The 16,788-nt window shown below is 35.4% G+C and overlaps 1 protein-coding gene across 1 annotated transcript; it reads right to left on the bottom strand.

Annotated features, from left to right (window-relative positions):
* Positions 1 to 447: 447 nt before the first annotated feature.
* On the bottom strand, positions 448 to 16,396 carry LOC131159675 (uncharacterized). The gene is made up of 7 exons (XM_058114755.1): positions 15,920 to 16,396; positions 14,333 to 14,423; positions 12,452 to 12,567; positions 12,105 to 12,164; positions 11,957 to 12,022; positions 911 to 1,110; positions 448 to 821 (listed from the first exon to the last, which is right to left on the bottom strand). The coding sequence occupies exons 1-6, from the start codon at positions 15,974 to 15,976 to the stop codon at positions 919 to 921; spliced, it is 582 nt and encodes a 193-aa protein (XP_057970738.1). The 5' UTR covers positions 15,977 to 16,396; the 3' UTR covers positions 448 to 821; positions 911 to 918.
* Positions 16,397 to 16,788: the final 392 nt, after the last annotated feature.

A 16,788-nucleotide genomic window follows, 5' to 3' on the forward strand; every position in this document is an offset into this window, starting at 1 on the left:
CAAACAGCTCTAATAGGCATATAGAAGGAATGGTTTTGACCTCAACCGAAGCAAATTGCCATTTGCTTCAGTTCAAAAACCCTCATCTAGTACACAATGCACCTTCTGCTACAACATCTTCTCAACTCAAATAAGAGCAAAACAAAGCAGGTAAAGACAAAAACTAGAGCCAAAAATTTCTAGCAACCTGCAAATAATTGCACAGAAATCTTCTGGGGACAAGTGGGGTTGACATGTGCCAGGGCACGTCATGCAGCCACGGCACAGGCTTAAAGGAAATAAGTTGCTAATTAGCCACTCGGTGAAATATGACAATACCCAATCCTGAATTGAGAATTCAAGTGTATATACATCCTAGGAAGCAAGTTAACCATTTGCGTATAGCATCAATCATAAAAACCCAAGTCTATATATAGATGTGAGAGAGGGGAAATGCGGAGCCAAAAATTACAACTAAATCACCTTTATATTGCACATTCAAATAGCTTTAGGGGGGCATCCAAAGCAGATACAGACCCCCATTGCCAAATCAGACCTACATTTTTTTTTATGGGTAAGAGAAAACCTTCATTAATACGAACAATGATACATCTAAGAATTGACACCACAGAAACATCCTGCAGCCAAAATCTCCATTGACAATATGGCTGGCAGCATCCCAATATACACATTTCAGGGTGACCAGGAGTATGCACCCTAGGAAAACTTTACATTAGCTTTAAACGCAGACTGAAAAATCAATTAGTTCTGGACTCTGGAAATTGTGTGATTGGTTGACTTGAGTCTCCATAGATCCATTGGCAACCCTCAGTGCCTTAAACCTGCCAAATGAAATGGATAAAAAATGAGCTGAAGGAAACAGATGGATGATCAGTATCTTCATTGATATGTTCAAGATGGTGTTCTTAACCTGATCAGTTAGAAGGATGAGGGACCCACAGAGGAGTAACCAGAGGCTCTTAATTCCTTGAGAGTTCCAGCCAACCAGTCCAAGCCCTCATACAGGCCATCTCCCCTAAGAGCACAGGTCCCTTGTATATGCCATTTTCTGTTCTTCAGATCAAAGAGACCAAGTCCTTCACATACTTCCCTCGGGGTCATTGCTCCTTTCTGAAACAGCACACACATTTACCAGGGAAAAAAAAATAGAAAGATGACAATTCAAGAATAAATAACTTGTAACTTTTATGGACATTCGGGTTGATGTGTCATGAATGTTAAAATTTACAAATCAAACAAAAATTATATGAGCAAACAATAACCCCGTATGACAGTGGGACAAGTATTAGAATTCAGAAATAGAGAAAGAATTGAGAAAATTAGGGGAGAGAATTAAGAAGAAGAAGAAGAAGAAGAAGCAACAGGAGGACAGAACAGAGGACTCAGAAATAGAAGAGGGGAAAGAGACAGAATTAGGGGCAGAAAAGAACAGAGATGGTGGAGGAGGGCGAAGAAGGAAGAAGAGAATCTGTGGGGGCAGAGAGAGAGAGAGAGAGAGAGAGAGAGAGCGAGAGGGGAAATGCACAGCAAATCTGGTTTCAAAATGATGACTGTATAATAACTTACATGTCCAGCACTTATACCCACTTCTACTAACAGATAATCATAAAATAATCCAAACTAAACATGTAAATTACAAAATAACCCAAAGTACTTAAAATACACAAATAAACTCTAACTAAACTTCTAACATATCTAAATTTTCTAATTTAAAACAAAATTATAGATTTCTAAATCTTCAAACAAATAATGATCACCTAGAATAATTCACAAGCGATCCTCCATGGCCTGATGAATGTACTAATTTTATTAAGAGAACTCCTGCAATAAAAAACAAAAACCTAAACAAAAAAATTAATGAAGATAGGACATAGCTGCCTTTTTTTTGGGGGGTGGGGGGGGGGGGGGAAGAGGTGTTTTATTGGTCCACTCAGGATCAACACCCGTTATTGTCTTCTTATAGGTCGAACTAATGAACATTAGTATCAATAGCCATGGGCACACACTATGTGCAAGCTTCGTGACTCTTTATTTTTTTAAAATTAATAAGAAAATAATAATAAAAATTAAATAGTATAAGGGCATTTTGGAATAATTGTAGATGGCTAAAGGAGTACTTTGGGATAATTAGAAGCAATAAGGATAAATTTGACATAATTATAAAGGTATTTTGGAATAGTTGTAAGTAGTTAAAGGAGTATTTTGGAATAATTGTTGGTAGTTATAGGGATAAATTTGACATTTTTGAAAGATGACACCAAAGGGGGAAACCCCTTTATAGCATTAGAGATAAATTTGACATAATTATAAGGGTATTTTGGAATAGTTGTAAGTAGTGAAAGGAGTATTTTGGAATAATCTTTGGTAATTATAGGGATAAATTTGATATTTTAGAAAGATGACACCAAGAGGGGAATCCCCTTTATAGTATTAGAAATTCAACCTGCCTAAAATCTCTAAAATCTCTGCTACTAAAAATCTACAATCTAGTGCTAGCAACATGCATTTTTACCACATTCTTTATTTATAACATGACCAACCTTACATGTACTGGTGATGCGTACCAGCATTTCCTATCTCCATTTTTTTTTTTTTTGTTATTGTTTTTTATTGCATTAGTTATATTTAAATTTAATATTAGTACACTCACAAAAGAATATTAATAAAATGCATATATTTTCTAAGCTTTTTGCATGCCATTCTGATCTTACAAATTTAAGCTTGAACAAGAAACCATACCAAGAGATAGTCCTTCCATAAACTGTCAAAGAACATAACTGAAATAATAAAAAATAAAAAACAAAAATATGAAGAGTGCACAATATAAGTTGAGCCTGCAATGCATAATAATGAAATAAAAGTGTAAGATCCTACTAACTATAAAATGAAGAGTAACGTTATGACTTAAATGCAGTTTAGAATCTGAAGCGTATAAGATCATTGCTAAGTTGCTTGCTACTAAGTCAAGTTCTGTCCTTAGTGATACTATTTCGCTTGCGCAAGTGCTTTTGTAGGAGGGAGGCAAATTGTTTGTGCTAGCTATCTTAATTGCAAAAGGTTGGTGGAGGATGTTTGCCATAGAAAGAAGGCAATTGTGTTTAAACTGGACTTTGAGGAGGCTTGTGAGAATTAGTAAGGAGTTCTTGGGTAGGGTTCTTGGGAGAAAAGATTTTGGTGATAGGTGGAGGAATTGATTTAGGGGCTGTCTTTCTAATGCTTATTTTTCAGTGTGATTATTAACAGGCATCCTAAAGAATGGTTTGATTATTCTAGATAGAGAGAGAAGGGGGGGATTTAGACAAGAAGATCCCTTTATCACCTTTTTTATTTGTCCTATGGTGGATGTGTTGGGATTGATTGATAGAGCAGCAAATAAGGGGATTGTGAGGGGTCCTAAGGTGGGTAAGGACTAAGGAGGAGGTGGTGGTATCGCATTTGCATTTTTTTGGTGAAACCATCATATTCTTAGATGACCACATTGATTCCTATGTAAATATTCTCACTATACTGCAGATTTTTTAGTGTTTTTTCTTAGAATTAACTTGGGTAAGAGTGGTGTTAGGCCTGTTAATCTTACTTGCTCACATTCTAGGACTGTTATTTCAAAATCTTGAGAAGGTAACGAGGAATTTTCTTTAGTCAGGTGTAGGGGAGGAGAGAGATCCTTTGGTTACATGGGAAGTGGTGTGTCGGTCGAAGGAAGGAGGAGGGTTGAGTCTTGGTAGTTCGGAACCTTAAAAAAACACTGCCCTTTTGGCAAGATGATTATGACAGTTTCCCTTGGACGTGAATTCCCTTTGGCAACAACAACAACAACAACAAAACCAAGCCTTAAGTCCCACTAGGTGGGGTCGGCTATATGAATCCTTTTCTGCCAATTTATGCGATCATGGATCATTTCTTTTGACAGATTCAGGGATACTAAATCCTTACTCACTATCTCCTCCCAAACTATTTTAGGTCTACCCCTACCCCAATAAAAAAGTTTTAACTTTGCAGAGGTAACCATATTAGGTTTTAGGAGGGTGCATAGGTGGCAGTGGCAGTGATGGGGGATGCTTCGTCCTGTTCCTTTGCTCACTTATATCAAATTTTTTCTCATCATAATGATGTGATTTCCTCATTTCTTATTCTTGAGAGGGATTCCTTTTCAGACTTCCATTTTGGAAGGGATTTGATGGATGGAGAGACCGGGGAGTTGTCTAATTTGCTCATTGTACTGAAGGGTTGCTATATCTCCATTACGAGTAATGGTAGAGTTTGGTCTTTGGATCCTTCTAAAGTTATTTGTGCAAGTTTTTCTTTTCTCACTGTATTAAGGTGGACGTGCATTTCCCTCTCTGTTGGGTATTTGCACAACAAAAGTTCCTTCTAAAATAAATGCGTTCGTTTGGCTCGTGGCATTTAATAGATTTAACTCCAACAATCAGCTGCAGAGTAGGAGGCCTTCTAAAGCCTTGTCTCCTGCTATGTGTCATGTGTGGGAATAGTTTTGAGGACGCATCTCATTTGTTTTTACATTGCTCTTTTGCTTGGGATTTGGGAAATATTCTTTTCTGGGATTTTTTTTTTTTTTTGTGTAGTGCGGGACTGCAGGATTATCCAAAGTCAATGCCTATATCTTTTACTGGTTTTGGGAAAGGTAAGGATCAGAAGAGATTGTGGAGGTGTGCTTTTTTTGCTATGTTATGGGGAATTTGGATGGAAAACAATGCTAGAACATTCTAAAAAGAAATTATCAGTTGGGCTTCTTTCGAATAGGATAAGGAATTTGGCTTCTCTTTGGGCTTGAAGCTCAAGATACTTTGAGGGACACTGCTGCCAAGATGCCCACTGAGATGGGCTGTTTGTTTTCATTAAAGCAAGATCAGAGAAAATTACAAAGGAGGATTGCATCCTCCCAAAAATAAAGACAAATAAAAATAAAGAGTTAAATCAAGGCAGCCTTCCAATACCTATGGATATTGGACAGAAAAAGACCCTCAAAACCCACAAAAGAATGACCTAAAAAGAAGCAAGGAAAGTAACTCTCTCCCAAAGCAACTTCAGAAGAGTCTTCTGGTCTTCAAAAAAATTTAACATTCCTTGGGGTGGTGAGGTTTTTGTGGGACAACTTGTTCTCCTGCTTTGGGAAGGTTTGCTTGGCTCCACTGAGTCACAGATTCATGCCTTCATGATTTTATAGCAGTGAATTTTTAGTGTTATGGAAAGGATAGAAGAAGGATAACTTTTTGGAATTGTGCAGTTTTTGATACATTGTGAGCAGCTTCATTAAATTGATATACAACATAAAGTTTTTGGGTTAGATGTATGTATTATAGAAAGGATTATATAAATCAATGCAAGAGAACATGGTGGTGGAACCTAATGGAAGAAAATATCACAGAATTAAAGATAAAATTATCAGAATGGCAATTGGACAATACAGGATGGTGTAGACACAAACATTCTTCGAAGTAGGATAGTTAGCTTTATTAAAATGAGATTTTAATAAAGTTAGCAAAGAAAGTTGGTAATGGGATCAAAATGTCTAAAAAGTTGTAGAGACAAAAAGAATTTGGTATAAAACATGACAAAAACATAGAAAACATAGAAAAATTTGAAAGTGTAAAGAGGCGAGAAAAGATGCAAAAAAGGCCATTAGTTAAGCTAAACATAGATCATTTGAAATTTATATGCTAAATTAAAACAAAAGAAGGGGAAAGAGACATATTTAAACTTGCTGGAGCTAGAGAAAGAAAGAGCAGGGATTTAGGTAATGTAAATTGTAAAATGTAAAAGTGAGAACGATATGTCTTGGTTAAGGAAGAAGACATAAAAGAAAGCTGACGAAGTTATTTTGGTAAGCTATTTACTGAAAACCAAGTAGAAGGCTTCAACTTAGAATTGACAAATGAGGTCAAGGCTAAAAATATGAGATTTATTTGCAAACTATAATTACTGAAGTTAATTTTGCAATAAAAAAGATTGAAAAATCTATAAAACCAGATAACATCCCAATTAAAGTTTAAAAATGCCTAGGTAATAATGGAATTATATGGTTAACTAATTTATTTAACAAAATTATAAAAACTAAGAAAATGTTAGACGAATGGAGGAAAAGAACTTTAATACCTATACACAAAAATAAAGGAGATATTCAAAAAATAACTATCAAGAAATTAAACTTATGAGTCATACAATAAAACTGTAGGAAAGGGTAGTTGAACAAAGATTAAACTTAGAAACAAAGGTCTTAGAAAAATTAATTTGGTTTTCTGCTTGAGAGATATACTACAAAAGCTATATATCTTATAAAAGGATTAATGAAAAGTTTAGGAAAAATAAGATGACGTGCATATGTTATTTATTCATTTAGAGAAAGAGTATAATAGGATACATAGGGAAGTTCTAAGGTGGTTTTAGAAAGAAAAAAAAATTATACTAATGTCATTAAGGATATGAACGATAGAGTAATGACTAACATTACAACTACTCGTTGGAGAGGCTAGAGAATTCCCAATCACAATAGGTGTACATCGAGGATCAACTTCAAAACCTTATCTTTTTGCTCAAGTGATGAATGAACTTATTAGGAGTATCCAAAATGAGGTTCCATAGTGTATGTTGTTTGAAGATGATACTATCTTGATTGATAAAATTAGGGGTGGAGTAGAATCTAAGCTAGAATTATGAAAAGAAGCTTTAGAATCTAGCAGTTTTAGGATAGAAATAAGACAGAATATACAAAATGTAATCTCAACCATAGTAGGAGAACTATTGGAGAAAAGGTTACACTTTATGATCAAGAAATCAATAACACTAGTAGATTTTGGTAACTTAGATCTACTATTCAAGCTGAAGGAGAGACTAAAGAAGGTGTAATGCATGGATTTAAATTAGGTTGGATAAAATAGAGAAGTGCTTTGAGCATGCTATGTGATTGTAGAATGCCTTTAAAATTAAAAGGGAAGTTTTATAGAATGGCTATAAGACCAGCTATGCTATATGGGTTAGAATGTTGGGCGACTAAGAAACAATAAATCCAAAAAGTAAAAGTTGTCGAGATTAGCATGCTAAGATGGATGATTGGTATTAAAAGATAAATTAAAAAATGAACATATTCGTGGTAGTTAGGCATAGGTCTTGTAGAAGATAAGATAAGGGAATGACAACTCAAATGGTTTTGGCACCTGCAACATAGGTCAAATAGGATGCCAATGAGGAAGAGCGAGCAAGTTACTCCGAGGGATAGTAGGAGTAAAAGTAAACTTAAAATAACTTGGAATGAGATAGTAAATAAGGATTTAATAATCCTGAATTTTTTTAAAGGAAATTTCCCATGATTGCGTGAATTGGCGAAAAAAGATTCATGTAACCAACACCATCTAGTGAGACTAAAGGCTTCATTTGTTGTTTTTTTTTTAAAATAATAAAATAAATCTCCTTTATTGCATCTATTTCTCCTTTTTAGTTCAATAAAGCTTCTTTTTCTATTTAAAGAAAAAAACTAAAATGATTTTTTACCTATTAATGAGTTGTTCATCTTGCTAAAACTACATATAATGTTGGTAGGAAGAAGGGAGAAAGTTTGGGCTGGGCGTTTTCTGTTTATATTAAGGTCTTAAATTTCGAGTTTGTCTGCAATTTTGAGGATACAAAAGTACAGAAAATTCAATAAAAAATTTCAAGTCTGGCGTCAATTTTCAATTGAAAAAAATGATGGAAATTAGTAGCAAAGCATGGAATTCTTTTATGAAACTTTAGAACTTGCTAATAAACATAATTACAAGATTTAGAACTAAAATATTATAAATGAAAAACTTCAATGTATGTGGTATATAAGGTGCAATAACTGTAATATAATAATCATACTAAACATAATCAATTAATATAGATGAAATCATAAATAAATTGAATATTATTTACCATATAAATACATATAATTTAGACATAAATGTACATATAAAATGTTGTGTCTAATATCTAAATTTATATTTTCATGCAATTTCAAATGTTTGAAAGCCATCATTCATGTTCTTCACATAATAGTCTTGAGTTTCAATAAATGAAGAAAAGATTCATTGAAAGGGAAATTTCAAATTGGGCTTTCAATCTCAAGGACGTCTTATTTTACAGTTAAAATTTCAATAAATTTTTCTAAAATTTTGAAATTTCAATAAATTCCAGATTATTTGTGGGAATTTCTATGGAAATTTGGTAAGGTGGAAATTGCCTGACATTTCTAATTCAAGGGTGGTGGAAAGCAGAAATTTCAATGGTTTTTTTCATGGAAATTTAAGACCATGTCTATATTGGACCTGGGCTAGGTTTTTGAAAAAGGGGAAAGGTCTTTGTTGTTGGGCCAGTCAGTTCAACAGGCCCAACTCAGGATGAAAATGAGTTTGATATGAAGTGCACTTTCTTCCTAGTTGAGCCAAGAACATGTTCAGTATATATAAAGTACTGTCCGAGCCCAGGAGGAAGGTGAGATAGCGCAGGGAGTTGATAAATTTTCTAATGAGGGTCAAAGGTTTCTTCTTGGGGTTTCAAGTAGCACAGAAGCCTAAAATTCTACATATTGCTGCAAGGAGGATTGTTCATCAGAGGGGGGTGGGGAGTAATGAGAGGAAAGTCTCTGGAGGAACAGGAGCTGCAACCAGTTAGAGATCAGAATCTCCAGCAGTCAGCTGGAAGCCAGAATCTCTTGCAGTCAGTTGGGAGGCCAGATTGGGGAACGTTTTGGTGATGGTTCATGTACACAGGAGATGAGAATCTGGTAAAAGAAAGGATGAAAAAGAGTGTAAAATGGGTGAAAATATTGTGTATAAGCATCGATCAACAGGGAAGGAAAGGAAAAGTAGGAAAAGTTTACTACTTATTTGTCTCATTGTATGAATTTATTCATGGAGGTAAATTTTAAAAAAAATAGATGATGCAGGAAAGTTTTATGTTGCGGAATCCTCAGAATTGTTCCAAAGTATGATTTGATAAAGGAGAAAATCATTTCAGACAAGGCGGGGATATCTTAGATGAGGACAATGAGTATGATAGTGATTTCACATGTGATATTGATCTTTTGTTGGATGAGATTCACAGAAAAATGGGCTATGTTTCAGACTCTTCTGATGCACCTAGGGATCTTTCCTTAGTACCTCCTCCGTTTAAGGTTTGGAGGATATAACTGTATTTGAGGAGGGAGGCTTGGGTGTAGATTTGGCTGTGATTAATCAATGTAGGGATGAGTTATTACCGACCCCTGTGAAGGAGGTCAGTGTGCAGGATGTAGGTACTCAAAAACTTCTGGCTGATATGGGTTTGCAACAGGATCATGGAGAGAAAGAAGTTCGATTGGATGAGGCTAAAAGAAAAGAGACCAACGGTCAGTGGGGGCTGGCAAGAATAAGAGCTCTATTAATTACGAAGGAGGCGCTTAGAGAGGTTCTTTCTTAATTAGGGTTGGATTTTCTACTTTTAGGATCTCATCCTCTCCTAGGTTGTAATTCTCTTGTTTCTCCATCTTAATATATTTCTTTTGCGATCAAATAAAAGGAAGGAGAAGAGCAGAAACTATCACCAAAAATAACAGTGGCTAATGGATGCACAGTGCAAAGAAAGCATGGGGAGATCTTCAAAAAGTTGTTCTGGTTGTTATCCATGGATGGATCGCCAAAGTTTGGAAAAAGGGAGATGGGTGCAATAAAAAAAAAAGGTGGAAGTAGAGATCCTAAGTGACAACAATGGATTCAGAATGAGTGATATTAGGGGTTTGTGAATGGACAACCTGAAAAGGAAAACACGTTGGGGACTTCAATAGGTTTTCCCCTAAAACTGGTGCGGTATTTTGATGGAAAAAAAACATAAAGAACAGGAAAGAGAAGAACATGAACCTCTTGTTGTAGCTGGTTTTTAAATGGAAATAACAGTGACTAAGGGATGATTTTTCTCCCTCAAGTGATTGCTTCTCTCTTTCTTGAATCAAACAATAATAATAATAAAAGAAAAAAGTAAAAAGAAAATGATGACGATGAGAGAGACAATGATAGTCAAAGAAGGAAAAACAAGAAGGTAAAGATGATGAAAACATTATGTCGATTGGAAGAGGGAATTGGGCCTCTGCTGCTCAGGCGAGGATGCTCACCAAGAGCCCCAATCCAAAAACATAAATGACAGCCAAAAACACAACTTCTTATATGAAATCCATATTCCTGTTTTAATGTTTCAAATGAGTGGTGTTTGCACTTCAAACCATTCCAATTTTGGGATAAATTGGTTCTCTTGTACACGTTGATGAGCTAGTTGATTCAATTAAAACTTTGGCAGACAATGGTACATAAGCATCTTCACAGGCTAAATATAGTATGGGTTACAGTTAACAAAGTTTTTGCTGGTACTTGAAGTTCAAGACGGTATGGTACCACTTGGGAGCAGAGAATTTGGAACTAACCAAAAGTTGAGCTTACAAGTTAACATAGGGATCACCTAGTTTGCTCCTGCTTCTCTCATCATCAGCTTCAGTTTTCATTCTGCCATATTTTTGTACTTTTACATCATGTGTGTGTGTGTGTGTGTGCATATATTATAGGAAAATAAGAGATTTCATTAACAGGAGAAGAATTTACAAAAAGTAAAATAAGACATCTCCCAAGAAAATTCTGGAACAAACCCAAAGAAAAACTAAAAAACAACAGATAAAGAAGAGGAAAAATCAAGTCAAAAGATTCCTCCAATCTCGCTGAACTTCCACAAAGCTAATCCCCTTAAAAAACCAAACCCAATGCACCACAAAGAGACCAAGTAGTGAAAATTTTCTAAAACCAGCTGCCAATTCAATTTTCTCCCCAAAAGATCCATGCATTACGCTCCAACTATAACCCATACAACGCCGCCAAAATACCACATTCCATAACACAGCCTTATCCTTCTTCCAAAACCCTCAAAAGAAATAGCCAACAGTTCCTCCAACAATACAGGACAAACCCAATGTTCTCCCAAAACACTAAATAACTAATTCCAGATCCTCCAAGCAAAATCACAGATTCACAGTGCAAAAAAAATGATATGCTGTCCTAGAATTCTTATAGCACAGCACGTGTTTTTGCAACATATATAATCCTATTCTCTTCAAAACCATGTCACCGCCATTTTTGTAAATAGCATTCAGCATCTGAGCCCATCATGCATTTGATTATATAAGATCATGCTAACCACAAAAAATTTGCAACCATAATTACAAACAAAGAACATTTTTCTAGATTTGAATGATTTCTTTTCAAGACTTTGGAAACATCCAAAATTGTGTGACCTTATTAAAGACCAAAACAGATGCTCTTGTGCAAAACTTATTAAAGGCCACAACAGATACTCCTACAGTTAGGCAAGAACCCACTGAAAATGCACTTCAAAAACTTTGCGCCCCCACCCCCCTAACTTTCAGAAGATTGATGAAGGAGAGTACAGAAGGTACAGACAGCGGAATTGAAGTAAAGGAAGTCAAAAGCAAGGATAAAAAGTTTGTGGCTATTCAAATTTCACGGTCCAAGTGTTAAAACTACTTCAAGCTACGTAGTTTTTAAATTACAGTTTTATTTCTGGGTTTCCTGAGGTGCTCCTCGTCATAAAGTAAGAGTAATACTAAAAGAGTACACGGCAGGCACACACCCTGCAGTTAGCAGATAATCACAACTCTTCATCCATCCCATGAACAGAACACTCACTACTACATGATGGCGCTAACTGGGCATTAGGCTGGCAGTTCCTTGTGCATGCCATGGAAGCTATTTCTACTTCAAGAAGGGTCACAGCTATGAGACACATGCTAATATGTTAGAAATATTCACTTTTTTCAGGGTTATTGTGAAAAAAATTCACATCCATGTCACAAATTAGCAGCCACGATTACATCTTCATTAGAGATTTTAAACAGAGATGCATAAAAGTGCATTTTGAAAGTGGTGTGCAAGATAATGAAACGTACCATGTCCTGCTTATTTGCAAACACCAAAATGACACTATTCAGCATAAACGGATCTCTAATAATGGCCTGAATGAAGATAAACCAAGTCAACTTGGCAACCATAATCCAGTGACAGTGTTAAAACTTTTATACCAGTCAGAGTCACAACCTGAAACTCTGCCTTCGCTTTTCCAATTCTTTCTCGATCTAAGGAATCAACAACGTATATCTGCAGCCACAAAAAACACTTCAACACATAGGATTTGGTTTTTATTAATAAACGCAGGACTGCATGAAGGAAAAAACATACAAAAACAATCAATCAAAGTATCCAGTATACAAAGTGTACACTATGCCACTTTTACTATAACGCAGGGCCATTGAGGCATAAGTTGTCAAATGGCAAACAACAACACAAATATACATAATAACTATAACATGACATAGGAAAGTCACTAAAAAAACCAAATAGGAATTATTATAAAGCAATACAGGATCATTATCACTAATTAGTACCAGTCCATCTGTATTGTTGAAGTAATGCCTCCACAGTGGCCTTAGTTTCTCTTGTCCGCCTACATCCCACACAGTGAACATGACATTCTTATATTGAACTTTCTCCACATTGAAACCTACACAATATCAGTAAAAATCAACATGAAGTAAATTCAACTGGAACTCCACCAAGATGGCATAAATCCACTTTACTGTGAGTTCACCATAAAAAATGACTAAGAAACACAAAATAGCATAAGGACAAATACTAGCTATGTAATGGATATCAACGTTTAATCCAAGAGGAATAACTAGAACCGAGCACAATCAGGCTCTTGCTAAGCAAAACAGTGTTCTGGAAAAATTTACTTTAAATCTGGAATGGTAGGTGCGGGGGCCTGCCAAACAAAATAGGGGTAGCCCGGGCTAACCCATTTAGGCTCAGACAATATATGATTTTTTTAGGGGGTTAGGATATTTATATGGAGAGGGGAGGCCACCCCCTCCTTCCCTCTTCATAGTTGTTACTGGATCTGGGCACATGCATGGGGGCCCAACCCGCCAAGTAGGCCCAGACCTGATACTGGTTGGGTCTCATTGGGTTGGGCTTGAACTGTAATTGTGCTTAATATATCTCTCCAGACCTCCAAATATCAAGCCAGACCTGAGCTCAGATCCATGCTCAAGTCTAGAAACAACTATGAATCCCCAAGACCCACTATACTAGCATTTCACTGTCAAAACAATTCTTTATCAGAAATCCTGTGGGAGTGGCGATCACCAAAACAAATGTGGTTTCCCAAAATTATCACGCACTGAAACAGATGTTGGCAAGAGAAAATACAGAGTAGGTCATGGATACATCAATAAAATTGTCGATGACCAAAATTTAATTAAAAAATAAAAATCCTAAAGATGATAACAAAGAGTGATCAAGCTATTGTAAACACTTAAAGTGAAACTTCTTCATCCATAAATTCGGAAAAAATAACGGCATTCCACAGATAAGTGTCAAAACTCAAGCTTCTATCACTTACAATTTCTTTAGTTACTTTTTTAACTGCTCTCCTTGTTTCTCGGAACTTTTGTCCTTAAGGTCCACAAGGAAGAAGAAGAAGATGACAAGTCCTTTTAGAGTGAGACGCTAGGGTTAGTAGAGTTCTCACAGTTGCAGAAAACCTTTTGCTCCAACGATACATGAAGATGTCAACCCAAAATAGTTTCTTCCTTTTTTTTTTTGGAAATTTCAAAACTTCCTATGTAATCCTGCACAAACAATATTAACCTAGGTTTGTTTCGACATCCTAAGAAATTCATATTCAGTCTTAACAAAATGAATCCAAATGAGAGTTTGGATTACAAAGTGAAGTCTCAATCCAAACACTTGGTTATAAATACTTGTAAAATTTGACTCCAACCATACCTATTGACAGCATATCATGAATCAAACAAATATACAAGTTAAATTCAAAGATGCACAGAGGAGGCATACTTTCAAGACATTAATCAGGTTTTTGATGAAGATTAAATCTCTCTGCCAAAGTGATTCAATCATTCAAGTCGTGAAATTGGTAGATGACATGAGATATCACTGAATGGCAGAAAGAAAATAAATGCCCTAAGACCCCCAGGCCCTAACCAAAACACACAAACAAATTTATAGACATGTCAGAGCATGTCAAAACACACCAAGTGTTGCATAAAAAAATTTCCTGAAACTCATATTTTTTTACACTGATTAACCAAAAAGAAAAGTTGAAAAGCATGACAGATTTATAAGTAACACAAAATCACATAGGACACACAGACTCACAGTAGCACAACAGTTGAAAATAGTTTACTCCAAAATTGAGTAAAAATCATAATGGCAGGAGATTAACTTATGGGGTGAGGGTAATCTACCAATTGTAGGAACAGTTGACAACACTTCTCCAATGTGCAATTTGTACAGTATGGTTGTTTTACCGGCTGCATCCAAGCCAAGCATGACAACCTATTCCAACCCAATAAAAAACTTCAATAAGAAAGAATCCCAAAAGTCAATGATTTTAAGAGCAAATATTAAGAGAATCAGGGAGAAAAAATCTACAGTTTTTAATAAGTAAAGATGCAAAGACATTCATATGATGAAAAATGGATAAAACATGCATAATAGAAACCATAACTGAAAATAAAAGTTTATGTTAGAAAATATATATATATATATATATATATATATAGAGAGAGAGAGAGAGAGAGAGAGAGAGAGAGAGAGTTATTTCAGTGCTGGTTTAAGAAACTAAGTTTGAGTGTTTGACAAAATAACAAAACAAGTAATGGCTTTCTCAAACACATAAAATTGCAAGTGGTGGATAAACGAAAGATTTACGGAAGTTTCAAAGAGAACCCACCCACACTCAGGCAATGTGTAATCAAGTGGCAGTCAGGAACTGCTTTTTTTCCTCACAAATGACACCAAATTAGTTAGTTATTGTTCAATTGTGGGCACTTTACGGCAAGTTATCATTTACATGGAAAAAACCATCATAAACAAAACGTACCCAGTACAATGCACAAGAAACATTTACCCTGCAGCCAACCAAAAAACTTAATGCAGACTGGTAAAAGTGAGATTGTTAAAGATCCCCATCTTAAAATGTTACCACATCCAAACTTGTCTTAAATATCATACATTGCTAGGTTCAGAACTTCAGGCATAGAATGGCATCCAGAAACAGCTATGTATGACTGCAATACTAAGGTTGCATTTTGATTGCACTAAATACAGAACTCTTCAGATTCCTATGTCAATACTGCTAATTCTTGTGAGGCAAGATATTGATGGTACACCTCCACATAGTCCCCAATTTCCTCACTTAAGAACAAGTTTGCAGGGTCTCCTAAAAAGATTAATAAGATTGCGAGTATCAGGGTTCAAAACTCAGTTTCAAAAACTCTTTTTCATGAACTTTATGCCAACTGCCATTATGGTATATGAATTTAGTTTTGACAGCAGCTGCTAAAAATGGAATCATTTAGTTTCGTTCTCTTAGAATGAGGACCAGTTAGAGATTTGATTTAAGATTGATTGAGTAGGAGATTGACTGGGAAGTGGTCTAAATATCAAATTCGCTTAATTTAATGACACCCAAAAACTGAGTCACAAATTTGTAAAATAATAGAGTTTTTAGCAATAGTCGCTACAAAAGTACTGGTCCCAGATTCACGAACACTGAGAATCAAAACATATGCTACAGATGATTTGCCTCTGCAATCCAAAATAAAATTACAACAACAGCAGAATAATTTCCCTTTTACCTGAACTCCTGGGGAGGACAGAGAACCATAATTAAATTTGCATAAGTGAAACTAAGCTTAAGAAAAGCCAAAGAGAAAAACAACCCTCAAAAAATTAATCAAGAACAAAAACGAAATTCGTACTAAAATTAATCATCAAATACTGTAGAACCGATAGCGGAGACTCTACGCAGAGAGAGAGCGCGACCATACCCTCATCTCACTGTTGCCGAAGAAGGCGTCAAACAGCTTGCGAATGGCTTGACCCATTAGGGTTCGCTCGATCGATTGTTAGATTAATCTCTCTCTTTCCCTCCGGAGCTGTAATGGATTATATATGAGGAGTTCAACAGCGAATAGAAAAGCTTCAATGAGCGAGATTTTCTTGGCGACGGCCCGAGTGAGAGAGAAGCTTCTTTTGTTGTTATTGATCTTCTTCTTCTTCTTCTTCTACCAGGATTGATCACGGCTTCATCTGATTAGAGATATATGTAAATGATCACTCGATTGATCAACAATCAACAGAGATAAGTTTGGAGACAGAGAAGGAAAAGGGATTCCAGGGAAGATCGTGGCTAAGGGGTAGATTATGGTTATCCTTTCGGCCTCCTTTCCTGAATTTTCCTTTGCCTTCTCTCTCTCTCTCCTCTTTTAATTATTTAATCTTAGGGAAGAAAAGATCACTTCTCCGAATTTTCCTAGCAGCTTGTTACTACTAAAAAAGGCACGTGCTTTGCACGTGATATTCTAATTTTGTATTTTTTTTCTTAAGGGAATATAAATAACTAAAATACACATGAATCAATTTAATACTTTATTATTATAAATTTTGTGATAGTACTATTAAATTTTATTTTTAAAGTTTCTTTTTACGAATTTTTAACTCAACCTGTGATGCAATGTCTTAATTTTTTTCACACATAATCAAAGTAGGAAATAGAATTATAAAAATTAAGATGGTATTGGGCCAAAAGATAATAAATATCATTATTACTTGTGCATCTCAAGTAAACTTAACAGAAAATATTAAGAGAGAATTTCAGGAATATGTGGATAGTACCAATTATACAAAACATATCAAG

The sequence above is a fragment of the Malania oleifera genome, chromosome 7, assembly GCF_029873635.1.
Source record: "Malania oleifera isolate guangnan ecotype guangnan chromosome 7, ASM2987363v1, whole genome shotgun sequence".
Classification (NCBI taxonomy): domain Eukaryota; kingdom Viridiplantae; phylum Streptophyta; class Magnoliopsida; order Santalales; family Ximeniaceae; genus Malania; species Malania oleifera.

What these genes read in the sequence shown, in the direction of transcription:
- LOC131159675 (XM_058114755.1), bottom strand. Translation starts at nt 15,976, where the DNA reads ATGGGTCAAGCCATTCGCAAGCTGTTTGACGCCTTCTTCGGCAACAGT. An exon ending in AAGCGAAGGCAGAGTTTCAG is followed by an intron (nt 12,023 to 12,104) that starts GTTGTGACTCTG and finishes ATCTTCATTCAG; the next exon opens with GCCATTATTAGAGATCCGTT. An exon ending in TTGCAAATAAGCAGGACATG is followed by an intron (nt 1,111 to 11,956) that starts GTACGTTTCATT and finishes GTGCTGTTTCAG; the next exon opens with AAAGGAGCAATGACCCCGAG.